Here is a 19,465-nt window from a genome sequence, read left to right as displayed (position 1 = left end):
GAGTCTGAGAACTTTGACACTATCGCTGTGGAATATTTTGATTTTTTGCACCCAGTAGGCTGAAACAAGTTAGACAGTACATTTAATCCACCCCATCCTGCACACCTCACATAACCACATGTGGTGGCCAGTTGATTAGAATGCTTGTGTTCTCTCGCTAGGTGGTGGTGGTGGTGTTTAGTCCCTCAGTCGTGTCCGACTCTTTGACCCCAAGGACTGCAGCATGCGAGGCTTCCCTGTCCTTCACCATCTCCTGGAGCTTGCTCAAATTCATGTCCATTGAGTTGGTGATGCCATCCAACCATATCATCTTTGTTGTCTCTTTCTCCTCTTGCCTTCAATCTTTCCCAGCATCAGGGTCTTTTCCAATGAGTTGGCTCTTCACATTAGGTGGCTTAGGTATTGGAGCTTCAGCATCAGTTCTTCCAATGAATATACAGCATTGATTTCCTTTAGGATTGACTGGTTTAATCGCCTTGCTATCCAGGGAACTCCCAAGTGTCTTCTCTAGCACCACATCAAAAGTATCAATTCTTCCATGCTCAGCTTTCTTTATGGTCCAACTATCACATTCATGCATGACTAGTGGAAAAACCATAGCTTTGGCTATACATACCTTTGTCAGCAAAGTGATGTCTCTGCTTTTTAATATGCTGTCTAAGTTTGTCACAGCTTCCCCTCCAAGGAGCAAGTGTCTTTGAATTTCATGGCTGCAGTCACTGTCCTGAGTGATTTTGGAGCCTAAAGAAAATAATATCTATCACTGTTTCCCAACCTATTTGCCATGAAGTGATGGGACCATATGCCATGATCTTCATTTTCTGAATGTTGAGTTTCAAGCCACTTTTTCACACTTGTCTTTTACCTACATCAGGAGGCTCTTTAGTTCCTCTTCACTTTCTGTCATAAGGGTGGGGTCATCTGCATATCTGAGGTTATTGATATTTCTCCCAGCAGTCTTGATTCCAGCTTGTGCTTCATTCAGCCCAGCATTTTGTATGATGTACTCTGCATATAAGTTAAATGAGCAGGATGACAATATATAGCCTTGATGTACTCCTTTCCCAATATGAAATTAGTCTGTTGTTCCATGTCTGGTTCTAACTATTGCTTCTACCTATTGTATACAGATTTTTCAGGAGGCAGGTCAAGTGGTCTGGTAGTCTCATCTCTTGAAGAATTTTCAACAGTTTGTTGTGATCCACACAGTCAAAAACTTTGGCGAAGTCAATGAAACAGAAGTAGATATTTTTCTGGAATTCTCTGGCTTTTTCTATCATCCAATGAATGTTGGCAATTTGATCTTCAGTTTTTCTGCCTTTTCTAAATCCAACTTGTACATCTGGAAGTTCTCGGTTCATGTACTGTTGAAGCCTAGATTGAAGAATTTTGAGAATTACCTTGTTAGCATATGAAATGAGTGCAATTGTATGGTACTTTTAACACTCTTTGGCATTGCCTTTCTTTGGGAATGGAATGGAAACTGATTTTGCCAGTCCTGTGGCCTCTGCTGAGTTTTCCAAATTTGCTGACATATTAAGTGCAGCACTTTAACAGTCATTATCTTTTAGGAGTTGAAATAGCTCAGCTGAATTCTATCACCTTCACTAGCTTTGTTCACAGTGATGCTTCCTAAGGCCCACTTGACTTCGCATTCTAGGATGTCTGGCCCTAGGTGAGTGAGCACACCATTGTGGTTATCCCAAGTCATTAAGATCTTTTTGTATAGTTCTTCTGGGTATTGCCGCCTCTTCTTAGTATCATCTGCTTCTGTTAGGTCCATACCATTTCTGTCCTTTATTGTGCCCATCTTTGCATGAAATGTTCCCTTGGTATCTCTGATTTTCTTGAAGAGATCTCTAGTCTTTCCCATTCTATTGTTTCCCTCTATTTATTTGCACTGATTACTGAGGAAGGCTTTCTTATCTCTCCTTGCTATTCTTTAGAACTCTGCACGCAGATGGGTTTATCTTTCCTTTTCTCCTTTGCCTTTTACTTTTCTTCTTTCCTCAGCTATGTGTAAGGCCTCCCAAGACAAACATTTTGCATCTTTGCATTTCTTTTTCATGGAGATAGTCTTGATCACTGCCTCCTGTATAATGTCTTGAACCTCAGTTCATAGTTTTAGGCACTCTGACGATCAGATCTAATCCCTTGGGTCTATTTATCACTTACACTGTATAATCATAAGGGATTTGATTTTGATCATACGTGAATGGCCTAGTGGTTTTCCCTACTTTCTTCAATTTAAATCTTGATTTTGCAACAAGGAGTTCATGATCTAAGCCACAACTTCCTGTCTTGCTTTTGCTGACTGTGTAGAGCTTCTCCATCTTCAGCTCAAAAGAATGTAATCAATCTGATTTTGGTATTGACCATCTGGTGATGTCCATGTGTAGGGTCATCTCTTGTGTTGTTGGAAGAGGGTGTTTGCTATGACCAGTGCATTCTCCTGGCAAAACTCTGTTAGCCTTTTCCCTGCTTCATTTTGTACTCCATGGCCAAACTTGCCTGTTACTTCAGGTATCTCTTGACTTCCTACTTTTGCATTCCAGTCCCCTATGATGAAAAGGACTTTTTTTTTTTTTTTTGGTGTTTGTTTTGGAAGGTCTTATATGTTTTCATAGAACCATTCAACTTCAGTTTCTTCTGCATTAGTGGTTGGGGCATAGACTTGGATTACTGTGATACTGAATGGTTTGCCTTGGAAACGAATGGAGATCGTTCTGTCATGTAGGAGATTGTGTCCAAGTATTGCATTTCAGACTCCTTTGTTGACTGTGAAGGTTACTCCATTTCTTCTACGGGGTTCTGGCCCGCAGTAGTAGATATAATGGTCATCTGTATTAAATTTGCCCATTCCCGTCTGCTTTACTTCTCTGATTCCTAAAATATTGATGTTCACTCTTGCCATCTCCTGTTTGACCAGTTCCAATTTACCTTGATTCATGGACCTAACATTCCAGGTTCCTATGCAATATTGTTCTTTCCAGCAACAGACTTTATTTTCACCACCAGACACATCCATAACTGGATCTCTGCTTTGGCTCAGCCTCTTCATTCCTTCTGTATCTATTTCTCTGCTCTTCTCCAGTAGTATATTGGGCACCTACTGACCTGTGAGTTGGGTCTGTGCCATAAATAATAACACTGCTGCTTTCTATAAATAGAAACTGATAGTATATCTTAGGGTTTCCCAGGTGGCTCAGTGGTAAGGTATTTACCTGCCAATGCAGGAGATGCAGGATACACAGGTTCAGTCTCTGGGTTGAGAAGATCCCCTGGAGGAGAACATGGCAACCTACTCCAGTATTCTTGCCTGGATAATCCAATGGACAGAGGAGTGTGGCGGGCTGCAGTCCATGGGGTCGCAAGGAGTCAGACATGATTGAGTGAGTAAGCCAGAGCATATCTTAAAAGTCACTGCTGGAGTCAACAGCAAAAAGAAGGACACCTGATTGCTGTGGCCAGAAGGTATAAGCCTGCTTTATCCTTGTGCTCTGAAGGACTACTGAATCCTGGCATTTATTTTCAGGTCCTGTGGCCTAACTGCCCCTGGAAGTTTATGCTGACATTTTTATCTGATGACATATTGGTGGCTGATTATAACAGGGCTTTGGGGGCACATTTTTACAAAAGTGATCATAGCAGTGGTCAATCATGGACAAATACACAAAACCAGGATGGAATTTACTTACCTTTCTCTAGCCAGCTTTCTGCATTTGGCAATGTCTGAATGATGAGGCCATATCCAAATTCTGTCTGAAAGGTGCTGGGATCAACTAGCAATGTCTGCCATGTATTGTTAGGGAAGGGTTAGCAGATGTGTCAGGTGTATTAGGACCATGGATCATCAAGTCTGCTGTTTTAAGAGGTTCTCATTCTGGATTCTCAGGGACTTTATTTATCCTAAGGTGATTAATGGGGCTTCCCAGGTGGTGCTAGCAGTAAAGGATACACCTGCCAATGCAGGGGATGCAGGAGATGTGGGTTCGATCCCTGGGTCAGGAAGATCTCCCAGAGGAGGGCATGGCAACCCACTCCAGTATTCTTGCATGGAAAATTTCATGGACAGAGGAGCCTGGCAGGCTACAGTCCATGGGATCCCATGAGTCAGACATGACTGAAGCGATTGAGCATAAGGTGATTAATAAGATGTGCAGTAATGGCTAAGGCTGTTGGGTGTTACCTGAATAAGATTTGGGGGTTTTCTGAATATAAATAACAAAGTCTGGAGAAAAATGCATATCATCACACATGGGCATCCTTAACCCTGATTTTTCTGAGATACTGTGGCTGTGATTAAAAGCACAACCTTGGGAATAAGAGTTTTGCATCTCACACTCAGGTGAGTCACTTAGGCGGATTAATACAGTTAATCCTGGGCAGTCAGTGCTCTTCATCACATAGTCTATGTGGGTTCTCATGAGCATTTCTTGAGTTGATGCTTATAAAGTACTTGCTGGCCACTACCAAAGGCACTAGAACCTTGAGTAAGAGGCAATTAAGTACTTATTCACAACTAGCTGATCTAACATAGCTTGAATTATCGCCTACAGCAGGGCTGTCAGCCTGGGTCAGGGAAGATCTGTACCCCACACTTGTGGGATGTGTCCCCAGGTGTCCTCAGGGTTGTGGGAAACAGCTGTCAGTCATGTCAACTGTAGGGTTACATGTGTCTGTGACTGTGGACTGACACCATGGCTGATACATTGTCTGCTTCAGGACAGCGAGCTTAGTGCTTGTGGGAAGAAGATATTACTTTGGGCAACATGACATAGGAGCCTTGACATCCCCTCTCCCCTGTACTAGTTAATCTTCTTTGCAGACCCTCCAGTTCACTCATCCTGGCATCCTGCTCAGCCCTAGTAGGGTTTGAAAGAAAGAGGATAGATTTTTATGGGTTCAGATTCTCTCTGGCCTGCTGGAACTCTTGGGCATGAGGTGAGGTAGGTGATGGGGGTTCCCTGGTGTTCAAGGCTGAAATGACACCTGATTTCTAAAGTTGATCCTGCCCTCTGTCCATCACTTCTGGAGAGGATTACTTGCCCTTTGATCTCCTGGTTAGGGAAGCAGGTGAGGGAGGCCATGCTGGAGAGTTCATTCCAGGACTCTCCCTGGGTGAACAGCCATGCCTGCTTCCTCCTTGGAAGACTTGTCTGTAATAAACAGTGTTGATGTCACTCTCTATGGAATGGAAATGAGAGCCTGGTTCTAGTGAGTTTTCTGTGCTCTCTGGAGGTGGACTCTTGGCATCCTCCTGACAGGATGATTGGTCCTGGAATTCACCTGTGTCATCCCTGTGAGCACCGTGTCCAGATTGATGAGCTCTGGGGGTGAGCTGGGACATCTGGTAAGGCTTCAGAAAAGACCTGAACAGAGCTCCCAGCCTTTCTTGTTTGGAGCTTGAGCTCAATCTGAGTTTCTGTTGCTCTTACAAGGACAAAGTTATAAGCAGCTGAAAAGTTACTCAATAGAGTGAAGAGAGAGAGCAGTGTGGAAGCTGGAATGAGGACACAGGTACACAACTGTATGTATGATCAAAACTGTATGGATGATCAAAAGCACCATTGAGTCACTTTCACCTCTTTGCCCAAACAAAGTACAAAGGGGAAATGTTAGATCATGTTGTGGTTCAGAGAAGGGTTTTTCCTTAAAGCAGTATTACAGTTGAGGGTCCTTAACAGTTAAGGCTCCTGGTCCGATGAGCCCCAGGGCTAAGTGGATGGTCACATGGCCCCCAGCCCAGGCTGTCCTCCCCTAGTTCAGGGCTTCCCACCCTCTCTGAGCACCAGTGTCTCACAGGAAGAAGCCTGCTCCTTCCTTCCTTATAGAACTGGGGACACTAAAAACAAGAGGAGGTTCTGTGTCTTCACCTGTTTGTACCTCAACCCCTCCAAACGTGCAGTGCCCAGGTGCACGTCTGTACTGACTGAACTGTACCAGACAGGCATTCAGATCCTGGACTAAGGAGTGAGGACCTGAGAACAGTGTAGAGTTTCCCCCTTGATCCTTTCCCCATCATTTTGTAAAATCTCTGTAGCCACCTGGAAGGTGTGTTACTTACTTCCCATAAACAACCAGTTGTACTAACAGGTCTTCTCTAGGAGACACACAGGTAACAAGGTGATGTTCGTGTTTCCTGCTGATACAGCACAAGTTATCACTCATCCCAGACAGAGGTCACAGGCTCAGTATATGACCCTGACAACAGCAAGTTACAGCCTCGTTCATGGTGGGGAATGAAAACCATAAGGGGTCCTCCCTGCCCTGCAGCCTGCAGCCCACCTGTTCCCTGACGGGCAGGAGCCTGACCCTGGAGCTTATGGTCAGTGTGCTCTTAAAGAAGATGGCAGAAATGAACGGGCACTCACATGACACCAGACCCCAAATTCAGGTCAAGTCACTCGAAAGAGAATATTCAGTGTCAGATTCTAAGGCTACTGTCAGATTCTAAAAGACTGATGTGAGTGTCACATGCCGCAGTGACCTCCGAACACTAGGACAAGTATCCAGCAGGCAGATATAAAAACATCCATCAGGTTCCTGGAGCAGAAGTCAAGACCATTCAAAGACTTCTCATCTGCCAGGTCCTGTGGGCACAAGGGCAGCACAGAACCAGGTGCTCTGTGACCCTCACAGAGACTCCTGGTGCAGATGCAGGGAGAGCCCCAGATGGGGGAGACAGCAGAGTGTCCGCTCCCTTACTCGTCTCCCCTTGTCCTGGGTCTGGCTCTGGTCCAGGGTGGGGGATGTACTGACTTTATCCCAGCCCTTAGGTAACTCATCTAAGGAGGAGACAAAACACAGGTAGCTCATCAAAATTCAGTGCAGTGAGGACTCTAATGAGGAATTAAATTTTAAAATGCTACTGATTCAAAAATTAGTGAACAATAATTACTTACCATGAGAAAGAATGAAATATTGCCATTTGAAGCAACATTGATGGACTTAGAGAATATTATTCTTAGTAAAGTAAGTCAGAGAAAGATAAATATGATATCACTTATACATGGAATCTAAAAATATTACAAATGAATCTCTGCACAAAATAGAAATAGACTCAGAGACATAGAAAACAAAGTTACAGTTGCCAAAGGGGATTGAGAGAAAGAGAAGAACAAATTAGAAGTATGGGATTAATAGACACACTGCTATTAATGTGTCAAATAGATAACAAGGAATTACTGTAAAGCACAGGGAATTTTATTCAGTATCTTGTAATAACCTGTAATGGAATATAATTCAAAAAATAACTGAATTACTGTACTGTATACCTGAAACTAACACATTATTGTAAGTCAGCTATACTTCAATATATTTTGTAAATATTGTGAACAATTTCCACCTGGTGAAATGTCAGAAAAAATTGAAGGGAGGCATGTTTGAGAGGATCTTGATGAAAGAGCAAGACTTTCTTTATCTAAATCTAGCTGTGATTTAAATTTGATCAAAAATGGTTTAAAGAGAATCTTTCATTCCCAGGTCATTAAAGTGAAGCTTGGTGTGAGCAGGAGTTTAGGGTCACATGGAGGATTCCCTTTGGCGGGACGTGTGACCACAGAGCCCGGGAAGCACTGGTTTACTCGCCTCCAGCCTCCCTGACTTTCTCTGTCGTGTGTATGTCTCTGCTTCCCCAGCTCGGAGCCCGGTATTTTCCCACTTAGCATCTTCTCTCTGGGGACTCTGGACCATCCGGGCGTACAAAGCTGAACAGAGGTTTCAGGAGCTTTTTGATGCACACCAGGACTTGCACTCAGGTCTGTAAGTTTCTAGAGATGATTTCTAATGATGGGATGTACTGCCTGCTGAGGCCAACTCCCTCTCAGGTGGCCTGGCTGGCCAGTACCTCTCTCTGTGTCACCCCCACATCCCCCTCTGCACACCTGCCTCCTCCACCCCTTCCTCTCAGCATCCCCTCTGTGCTCCCCTCTTCCCTATCATCCCCTGCTTTTCTCCCCTGACTGGCTGGCCTTGCCCTTGTGTCACTGTGCCCTGTGAACTTCTCTCTCTTTAGGGCAGGAGTAAGCAAACTTTTCTTTTTTGTAAATATCCAGATAGAAAATATTGTGTGCTGCACTGTGTCTGTCGCAACTACTCACCTTTGCTGTTATAGCACAAAGACAGGCAAAGGTAATAAATGAGCGAATGGCTGTATCTGTGTTCCAATAAAACTTTATTTAAAGAACCAGGTGGTGGCTGTTCTTGCCCTCCGGGCTGTGGTTTGCTGACTCTTTTCAGAGCATGGAGGGTGGCAGATGTGATTGAGGAAAGTAATTTCCTGATTTGCTACCCACTTGGTTGTGTTTTTATCAGTGAAGTTTTTTTTGTTTTTTTTTTTTCCCATGTAGAAATTCAAAATTTCCTCTAAGTCTATAAAATCCAAGCCAAACTTTGCAGTTATTACTGTATTTTGAAGATAAAATGGCATTTGAAAGTCACACAGAAATCCTGTTAGCTGATGGTCATGTAGACATTGGCCCATAAGAATAAACACTGCAGGGCCCTGTGGTGAGGGCAGAAGCTGCTGCAATCAGTGTGAGCTGTGCTCTCTGCTGTCAGGGAGCTGGGAGCAGTTGGCCCTGTGAGAGGATGATCCTCACGCTGAGGCCCAGCACTGCAGGAAATGCACTGATGAGATGATTTTCCATCTTCCTTCTTGTGATCATATTTCTGTTGATAACCTGTGGGTTGGAACCCAATTTTCTGGAATCTCCAGGATTCTTGGGTGTGTATCTTTGCTGTCCTACCTGTGTAAAATCTTCTGGAGCTCAACTGAGAAAATGCTCTCCCTCATGAGAAGCAGCTAACATGACTTTTCTGTTTATGTATTATGCTGATTATGGTTCACAAATGCAGAGGCTTGGTTCCTGCTTTTGACGACGTCCCGATGGCTCGCTGTGTATCTAGATGTCATCTGTGCCATCTTTGTCACTGTTGTTGCCTTTGGGGCCCTGATTCTGGTAGAAAGTAAGTACCGATGTGAATATTTGTGGTATGTTTGCAGTTTATAGCTTTGTAGTTATTAAATTTTTGTCAGCTTGTCTAATATATACTCTTTGGTTCTGTATTAAAGTGTCTGTAGTATGTGACTCCACAGTGTGGTCCATGTGAACTCATCTGTGTCTTGATGAGAACTTTTATCTTTTTTTACTTTTACTTATTTATTTACAGTAGCTCCTTGTTGAGACCATTTAAAAAATTTTTTTTTGATTGGCATATTGTTGATATACAATGTGTTAGCTTCAGGTGTATAGCCACGTGAATCTGTTATACATATATCCACTTTTTTAAAGATTCTTTTTCCATACACCATGAACATTGGGGTGCATGTGTATATTTTTAGTAATTTGCATTTTATTTATTTTTTAGTAATTTGCATTTTAATTAATACTTCAAATGAATTGTCCGTTAGAAAAAAATTTCTGTTTTCAACTTTCGGTATTTTTAGGAGCAAAGACCAAGTATGAACGTGCCTGTTCCAGCAGACCTGTGGTGCCGTGGGCCCCAGCTTTGGCTTGCTCAGGCCATTCTTTCATTTTTATTTTAAGTTTTATTGGGGTATAGTTCATTTACACTGTTGTCTTAGTTACCAATATATAGCAAAGTCAGTCTGTTGTGCATACACATATATCCACTCTTATTTAGGTGCTTTCCCATGTAGGTCATCATGAGTTCTCTGTACTTTGCAGTAGTTTCTTATCAGTTATCTATTTTAGTATTTTATATATAGTAGTATGTATGTGTCAATCCCAGTCTTCCAATTTTTCCTCTACTCCCTTATCCCCTGGTAACCTTAAGTTTATTTTCTACATGTGTTACTTTGCTTCTGTTTTTTTTTTTTTTTTTTTTTTTAAAAAAACTAATTTAAAACTCCCCGCAGCGGCCGCGGGCTGCAGCGCCAACTCCGCGCTGAGCGAAGCCCGGCAGGGACCTGCCTTCTGCTCGGCGCCGGCCCCTTCCCGCCCCGTGTGGGGCCGCGGCCCCGCAGAGCGAGTGCTGGCGTGCCCACCCGGACCCGCCTTATCAAACTGGGGAGCCAGCCTACGTAAAGCATCAGCTGATGAGGCCGCCTCTCGCCCCGAGCGCGCCGCGCTGGCGCTGTCCCGGGTGCTGCCGGCTGTCCCCGCCCCGGCCCGCGCGCGCGGAGCTTGCTGCTGTCCTGCTTCTGTTTTGTACATAAGTTCATTTGTAGCCTTTTGTTAGATTCCATATATAAGCAATATCATATTCTATTTTTCTCTGCCTGACTTACTTCACTCAGTATGAAAATCTCTAGGTCCAGCCATGTTGCTGCAAATGACATTATTTCACCCGTTTTCATGGTTGGTTAATATTCCATTGTATGTATGGCACGACATCTTCCTTGTCCACTGCTCTGTTGACAGGCATTTAGCTTGCTTCCATGTCCTGGCTGTTGTAAATGGTGCTGCAGTGAATGTAACTGTGGATGTATCTTTTGGAATCATGGTTTTCTCTGGATATATGCTCAGGAGTGAGATTGCTAGATCATATGGTAGGTCTATTTTTAGTTTTTGAAGGAACTTCCATATTGTTCTCCATAGTGTCTGTACCAGTTTACATTCCTACCAACAGTGTAGGAGGGTTCCCTTTTCTCCATATCCTCTCCAGTATTTATTGTTTGCAGACTTTTTGAACCAGAGATCAAATTGCCAAATTCGTTGGATCATTGAAAAAGCAAGAGAGTTCCAGAAAAACATGTATTTATGCTTTATTGACTATGCCAAAGCCTTTGACTGTGTGGATCACAACGAACTATGGAAAATTCTTCAAGAGATGGGAATACCAGACCACCTGACCTGCCTCCTGAGAAACCTGTATGCAGGTCAAGAAGCAACAGTTAGAACTGGACATGGAACAACCGTCTGGTTCCAAACTGGGAAAGGAGTACATCAAGGCTGTATATTGTCACCCTGCTTATTTAACTTATATGTAGAGAATATCGTGATAAATGCCAGGCTGGATAAAGCACAAGCTGGAATCAAGATTGCCAGGAAAAATATCAATAACCACAGATATGCAGATGACACCACCCTTATAGCAGAAAGTGAAGAACTAAAGAGCCTCTTGATAAACGTGAAAGAGGAGAGTGAAAAAGTTGGCTTAAAACTCAATATTCAGAAAACAAAGATCATGGCATCCAGTTCCATCACTTCATGGCAAATGGATGGGGAAACAATGGAAACAGAGAATTTATTTTAGGGGACTCCAGAATCACTGCAGATGGTGACTGCAGCCATGAAACTAAAAGATGCTTGTTCCTTCTAAGATAAGTTATGACCAACCTAGACAGAATATTAAAAAACAGAGACATTACTTTGCCAACAAAGGTCCATCTAGACAAAGCTATGATTTTTCCAGTAGTAATGTATGGATGTGAGCATCGGACCATAAAGATAGCTGAGTGCTGAAGAATTGATGCTTTTGAACTGTGGTGTTGGAGAATACTCTTGAGAATCCCTTGGACTGCAAGGCAATCCAACCAGTCCATCCTAAAGGAAATCAGTCCTGAATATTCAATGGGAAGACTGATGTTGAAGCTGAAATTCCAATACTTTGGCCACCTGATGTGAAGAACTGACTCATTTGAAAAGACCCTGATGCTGGGAAAGATTGAAGTCAGGAGAAGGGGACGACAGAGGATGAGATGGTTGGATGGTATCACTGACTTATCAATGAGTTTGAGTAAGCTTCAGGAGTTGGTGATGGACTCCTAGGAAAGCCTGGCATGCTGCAGTCTGTGGGGTTGCAAAGAGTTGGGCACGACTGAGCAACCGAACTCAACTGAGACTTTTTGATGATGGTCATTCTGGTGTGAGGTGAAACCTCACTGTAGTTATTTGCTTTTTTTTTTTTTTTTTCATTTTTTTCCACTGTAGTTTTGATATGCATTTCTCTAATAATTAGAGATGTTGACCATCTTTTTATGTGCTTTTTGGCCATCTGTATGTCTTCTTTGGAGAATGTCTATTTTAATTTGCCCGTTATTGATTTTGTTCTGCATTTATTTATTTATTTTTGATATTGAACTGCGTGAACTGTTCGTATATTTTGGAGAGTACTCCCTTCTCAGTCACTTCATTTATAAATATTTCCCCCATCCTGCAGGTTGTCTTTGGTATTTTTATGGTTTTATTTGCTGCACAAAAGCTTTTAAGCTTAATTGAGTCCTATTTGCTTATGTTTTGTTTTATTTTCATTACTCTCAGTCAGTCAGTTCAGTTGCTCAGTCATGTCCGACTCGTTTTGACCCTGTGGACTGCAGCACACCAGGCCTCCCTGTCTATCACCAACTCCCAGAGTTTACCCTGGGGGTGGGTAATAATAAAGCTTGCTGCAATTTTTGTTAGAGAGTTCTCCCTATGTTTTAATCTAAGGGTTTTGTAGTGTCTGGTCTTTTGTTTATGGCTGTAATTCATTTTGAGTTTATTTTTGTGTATGCTGTTAGGGAGTGTTCTATTTTTATTCTTTTACATGTTGCTATCCAGTTTTCCCAACACCAGTTGTTGAAGTAACTGTCTTTTGTCCATTGTATATCCTTGCTTCCTTTGCCATAGGTGACCATAGGTGCATGGGTTTATCTCTGCACTTTTGTCCTGTTCCATTGATCTACATTTCTGTCTTTTGTGCCAGTAGCATACTGTTTCAAATACTGTAGCTTGGTAGTATAGTCTGAAGACAGGGAGCATGATTCCTCCACCTTCATTTTTCTTCTTTGTTTTTCTCAAGATTACATTGGCTATTCCTGGTATTTTGTGTTTTGATACAAAGTGTAAGCTTTTTTATTCTAATTCTGTGAAAAATGCCATTGGTAATTTGATAGGATTGCATTGAATCTGTAGATGGCTTTGAGTAGTTTGCTTGTTTGCTTGTTTGTTTCTTTATAATAAGTCTTCCTTGATATCTTTTATCTTTTTATCTTTCTTTTATGGGTTGAGGTCTACATAACTGTAGTAAGATGACCTTCTGAACATTCCAGGTAGTGTCCTGTAGTTAGATGGAGAGAACCAAGTTTACTATTAAGCTTTCTATACAGCTTAGATTTTAGGTTTTAACTTTAGGGCTACTTGGATCTCTTGGTTGTAGGGGTCTGGTGTACTGGGGTGAGAAAGATTCTCTATAGTAAAATCAGTATCCTCACTGCTGTGTGGGTCCCAAATGAGCAGTTTTTGGAGTGTGTGGCATGAATTCACCATCTGTCACTATTCCATAGCAATAACCCTGAATCACAGTCTTTAATGATGCAAATGTGAAAGTAATATTTTAGATTTAAAAGCACTGGCCCTTAGAACCCATTGCCTTATTTTTGTGATTTCAACTGCAGCTACACTGGATGTAGAAAGTGAAATTACATAATGATAATTGAAGCATAAGGACAAAAATGTGAACAATGACAGCCTCACCTATATTATACTATCAAGTATATCTCGATCCAGGTGGGATTAATATAATAAAGGACAAAAATGGTAAGGGCCTAAGAGAAGCAGAAGGGATTAGGGAGAGGTGGCAAGAATACACAGAAGAACTGTACAAAAAAGATCTTAACGACCTGGATAATCATGATAGTGTGATCACTTACCTGGAGCCAGACATCCTGGAGTGTGAAGCCAACTGGGCCTTAACTTCAAAGCATTACTATGAACAAAGCTAGTGAAGGTAACGGAATTCCAGCTGAGCAATTTAAAATCCTAAAAGATGATGCTGTGAAAGTGCTGCACTCAATATGCCAGCAAATTTGGAAAACTCAGCAGTGGCCACAGGACTGGAAAAGGTCAGTTTTCATTCCAGTCCCAAAGAAAGGCAATGCTAAAAAAAAATGTTCAAATTATCATATAATTGCACTCATTTTGCATGTTAGTAAGGTTATACTCAAAATCCTTCTAGCGAAACTTCAACAGTACGTGGACCGGGAATTTCCAGCTATAGAAGCTGGGTTTAGAAAAGGCAGAGGAACCAGAGATCAAATTGCCAACATTCACTGGATCATAGAGAAAGCAAGAGAATTCCAGAAAAACATCTGCTTCATTGACTATGTGAAAGGCTTTGTGTGGATCCCAACAAACTGTGGAAGATTTTGAAAGAGATAAGAATACCAATCCACCTTACCTGTCTCCTAAGAAACCTGTATGCGGTCGAGAAGAAACAGAACAATTAGAACTGGATATGGAGCAATGGACTGGTTCAAAATTGGGAAAGGAATATAACAGGGCTGTATGTTGTCCCTATGTTTATTGAACTTATATGCAGAATACATCATGCAAAATGCCAGGCTGGATGAAGTACAAGCTGGAATCAAGATTGCCAGGAGAAATATCAGTAACCCCAGGTATGCAGATAATACCACTCTAATGGCAGAAAGTGAAGAACTAAAGAGTCTCTTAATGAAAGTGAAAGAGGAGAGTGAAAAAGCTGGCTTAAAACTCAACATTAAAAAAACTAAGATCTTGGCATCCAGTCCCATCACTTCATGGCAAATACATGGGGAAAAACTGAAAGCAGTGACAGATTTTATTTTCTTGGGTTCCAAAAATCACTGAGAACTGTTACTCCATCCACAAATGAAACGACATTTACTTCTTGGAAGGAAAGCTATGACAAATCTAGACAGAACATTAAAAAGCAGAGACATCACTTTGCCAACAAAGGCCTGTGTAGTGAAAGCTATGTTTTTTCCAGTAGTCATATAAGAGTTGTCAATGGATGTAAGAGTTGGGCCATTAAGAAGGCTGATGGCTGAAGAATTGATGCTTTCAAGCTGTGGTGTTGGGGAAGACTCTTGGGAGTCCTTTGGACTGTAAAGAGATCAAACCAGTCAATCCTAACAGAAATTAAACCTGAATATTCACTGGTAGGACTGATGCTGAAGGTGAAGCTCCAGTACTTTGGCCACCTGATGCGAAGAGCTGACTCATTAGAAAAGACCCTGATACTGGGAAAGATTGAAGGCAGGAGAAGAAGGGGATGACAGAGGATGAGATGGTTGGATAGCATCACAAACTCAATGGACATAAATTTAAGCAAGCTCTGGGAGTTGGTGAAGGAAAGGGAAGCCTGGCATGCTGCAGTCCATGGGATCACAAAGTAAGACATGACTTAGTGACTGAACAACAACAACTTTGTTAGTTCTTTCTAAATTCATAGTATTTAAAAAATTTACCTATTTATTTGGCTGTACTAGGTCTTAGTTGGGGCATGCAGGATCTTCAGTCTTAGTTGTAACAGGCAGGACTTTGGTTGCAGCATGTGAACACTTAGTTGTAGCATGTAGAGTCTAATTCCCTGACCAGGGATTAGACCTGGGCCCCCTGAGTTGGGAGCTCGGAGTCTTAGCTATTGGACCACCTGGGAAATCCCTCATAGTAGGTTTGTTTTGTTTGTTTTTTGTTTTTTTTTTGCTGTATTATTGTCTCATACAACAGAATTTTATGAATAAGACTATCATCACAAATGATTTAAGTATTATAAAGGGGTCTTCTTATTACTATATATAAAATAGATAACTAAAAATTACCTACTGTATAGCACAGAGAACTCTATTTAATACCCTGTAATGACACATGTGGGAAAATAATTTTAAAAAGCAGATATTATGTTTATGTCTGGCTAATTCACTTTATTGTATACCTGAAACTAACACAACTTTGTAAATCAACTATACTCCAATAAAAATCATAAAAATAAAGGAGTCTTCTTTATAAAGTGACAGAAGGAACTGTATGAGGGGTTGTGAAGTAGACTGACCTTATTCCTCTTCTTCCTCATTTTAGCTTTGACGCCTGGGCAGGTTGGCTTGGTCCTGTCTCTCACTCTTATACTCACGGGGATGTTCCAGTGGTGCGTCAGGCAAAGTGCAGAAGTTGAGAATATGGTGATGTTTATCTTTCTGTTCTTAGCCTTTTCAGGTCTTCTTGCTGTTATGTGGCATAGAAGCAATTCTTACATAAAATAATAAAACTGTTATTTTTACATCATTTTACAAAGTTTTTAACATCCTCCTCCATCTACTTAAGGGCTTTCCTGGTGGCTCAGATGGTAAAGAATCTGCCTGTAATGCAGGAGCCACAGGAGACTAAGGTTTGATCCCTGGGTTGGGAAGATCCCCTGGAGAAGGGAATGGCTACCCACTCCAGTATTCTTTCCTGGAGAATCCCCATGGACAGAGAAGCCTGGCAGGCTACAGTCCATGGGGTTGCAAAGAGTTGAACATGGCTGAATGACTTTTCACTTTCGCTTTCCATCTGCTTAAATTTACTGTAAAATTTTAAAAAAAAATCTATATATATAGAGAGATTTTTTTTTTTTTCTCAGTCGTATGTATGCCATGTCAGAAGGTTTTATATTCCTCACAAACTGTCTTCAAATACAATAAATGTCTCTGTAGGAGGGAAGTTTTGAAATTCTGGAGACAATATAAGCTAATTTTTTAGCAGCTTGTTTATTTAGTTTCTTAATGGGTAATTCCTTATTTTTGGTAAAAGAAAAGAATCCAGTATTTTGAAGTTTATTTAATATAGCATCTACAAAGGACAGAAGTAGGAGTCTGATTGTGGACGCTAGGACCTGATAGAGTACCTGATGAACTATGGATTGAGATCCGTGACATTGTACAGGAGACAGGGATCAAGACGATCCCCAAGAAAAAGAAATGCAAAAAAGCAAAATGTCTGTATGAGGAGGCCTTACAAATTGCTGTGAAATGAAGAGAAGTGAAAAGCAAAGGAGAAAAGGAAAGATATACCCATTTGAATGCAGAGTTCCAAAGAATAGCAAGGAGAGATAAGAAAGACTTCCTCAGCAATCAATACAAAGAAATAGAGGAAACAATAGAATGGGAAAGACTAGAGATCTCTTCAAGAAAATTAGAGCCACCAAGGGAACATTTCATGCAAAGATGGGCTCAATAAAGGACAGAAATGGTATGGACCTAACAGAAGCAGAAGATGTTAAGAAGAGGTGGCAAGAATACACAGAAGAACTGTACAAAATAGATCATCATGATCCAGATATCACGATGGTGTGATCACTCCCTAGAGCCAGACATCCTGGAATGTGAATTCAAGTGGGTCTTAGGAAGCATCACTATGAACAAAGCTAGTGGAGGTGATGGAATTCCAGCTGAGCTATTTCAAATCCTAAAAGATGATGCTGTGAAAGTGCTACACTCAATATGTCAGCAAATTTAGAAAACTCAGCAGTGGCCACAGGACTGGAAAAGGTCAATTTTCATTCCAATCCCAAAGAAAGGCAATGCCAAAGAATGCTCAAACTATGGCACAACTGCACTCATCTCACACGCTAGTAAAGTAATGCTCAAAATTCTCCAAGCCAGGCTTCAGCAATATGTGAACTGTGAACTTCCAGATGTTCAAGCTGGTTTTAGAAAAGGCAGAGGAACCAGAGATCAAATTGCCTCCATCCTCTGGATCATTGAAAAAGCAAGAGAGTTCCAGAGAAACATATATTTCTGCTTTACTGACTATGCCAAAGCCTTTGACTATGTGGATCACAATAAACTGTGGAAAATTTTGAAAGAGATGGGAATGCCAGACTACGTGACCTGCCTCTTGAGAAACCTGTATGCAGGTCAGGGAGCAACATTTAGAACCGAACATGGAACAACAGACTGGTTCCAAATAGGAAAAGGAGTACGTAAAGGCTGTATATTGTCACCCTGCTTATTTAACTTATATGCAGAGTACATCATGAGAAACACTGGGCTGGAAGAAGCACAGGCTGGAAGATTGCTGGGAGAAATATCAATAACCTCAGATATGCATATGACATTACCCTTATGGCAGAAAGTGAAGGAGAACTAAAGAGCCTTCTGATGAAAGTGAAAGAGGGGAGTGAAAAAGTTGGCTTAAAGCTCAACATTCAGAAAACTAAGATCATGGCATCCGGTGCCATCACTTCATGGAAAATAGATGGGGAAACTGGCTGACTTTATATTTTTGGTCTCCAAAATCAGTGCATATAGTGATTATAGCCATGAAATTAAAAGATGCTTACTCCTTAAAAGTTATGACCAACCTAGACAGCATATTAAAAAGCAGAGACATTACTTTGTCCACAAAGGTCTGTCTAGTCAAGGCTATGCTTTTTCCAGTAGTCATGCATGGATGCGAGAGTTGGACTATAAAGAAAGCCAAGTGCTGAAAAATTGATGCTTTTGAACTGTGGTGTTGGAGAACACTCTTGAGAATCCCTTGGACTGTAAGGAGATCCAGCTAGTCCATCCTAAAGGAGATCAGTCCTGGGTGTTCTTTGGAAGGACTGATGTTGAAGCTGAAACTCCAATACTTTGGCCACCTCATGCGAAGAACTGACTCATTTGAAAAAAAAAACCTGATGTTGGGAAAGATTGAGGGCAGGAGGAGAAGGGGACAACAGAGGATGAGATGGTTGGATGGTATCACCGACTCAATGGATATGAGTTTGAGTAAACTCCAGAAGTTGGTGATGGATAGGGAGGCCTGGCGTGCTGCGGTTCATGGGGTTGCAAAGAGTCAGGTACGACTAAGCGACTGAACTGAACTGCACTGAAGACCTGAGATATTCTGAATCATAGAAAAGCAAATGTTTTCATTTATAATCTCTGAACATATTAAACAAGACCCTCTGATACTAACTCAAGTGATGTCCTATGTGTTTCAGATGATTTCAGTAGAAAGGGGGATTGAATATACAGACCTTGAGAAAGAAGCGCCCTGGGAACTTGATTTTCATCCGCCGCCATCCTGGCCCCATGGAGGAAAGATTAACTTCAATTTTATTAACTTCAGATACAGCTCGTATGGGCCTCTGGTATTGAGGAAACTGGGACCACTCCTTAGGTCAGGACAAACGGTTAGTTTAAGCCATTTTCCTCTTTAAATCCAGCTAAAGATTTAACACATCTGTTCTTGGCTTCCTTGTCAGTGTGTCAGGAGTACTCTTTGTTTCTAGTGGATGCATATTAGATCAGTGACATTGTAGGTGAATCTTCTTGGGAACTGACCATGAAATGGGGATACCAGCAATTTTTCCCCATGTTTTGATGTCCCTCATGATGGTTGATGGGCTCTGGCTCCATCTTAACCTGATCCAGGACACTATATGTGACACCCGATTATTCATACAAAGTCTGGGATATTTGTGTTGTCTTCCTGGCCCTAACTCTCCAATATCAAATTCCTTTCCATCTTTTCTTGTTTGTATGTCTGAAATCTTCTCTTCCTCCCACGGTGCCCTCTGATTGCAGCCTTCTTCTCTGTCCCTTAGCCCTTCCTGTAGCCTTGCCCTCCACTCACCCACACTGAGCTGCCAGCCCCTGCCCTCCCCCTACAGACTGCTACTTTCTTTAGCACAGATCTGATCTTTACTGGGCTGGCTGAGCTGCTGCTGGAACCATAGCATAACCTCAAATCCACTCCAGCAGGGGCCGTGGGGTGAGCTTGTGTCCACC

The 19,465-nt window shown here is 41.8% G+C and overlaps 1 protein-coding gene across 1 annotated transcript in view; it reads left to right on the top strand.

The window, feature by feature from the left end:
• Window positions 1-19,465, top strand: part of LOC122447240 (ATP-binding cassette sub-family C member 4-like) — a 914,448-nt gene that overhangs the window by 841,840 nt on the left and 53,143 nt on the right. Inside the window, exons 22-25 of the mRNA XM_043477776.1 lie at window positions 7,641-7,760; window positions 8,860-8,970; window positions 15,789-15,889; window positions 18,676-18,867. Coding sequence (XP_043333711.1) covers window positions 7,641-7,760; window positions 8,860-8,970; window positions 15,789-15,889; window positions 18,676-18,867 — 524 coding nt within the window. The remainder of the gene's footprint in view (window positions 1-7,640; window positions 7,761-8,859; window positions 8,971-15,788; window positions 15,890-18,675; window positions 18,868-19,465) is intronic.

The sequence above is a fragment of the Cervus canadensis genome, chromosome 9 (assembly GCF_019320065.1).
Source record: "Cervus canadensis isolate Bull #8, Minnesota chromosome 9, ASM1932006v1, whole genome shotgun sequence".
Classification (NCBI taxonomy): domain Eukaryota; kingdom Metazoa; phylum Chordata; class Mammalia; order Artiodactyla; family Cervidae; genus Cervus; species Cervus canadensis.
Note: the sequence above shows the minus strand (reverse complement) of the source record. Positions and strands in the feature narration are given on the sequence as shown.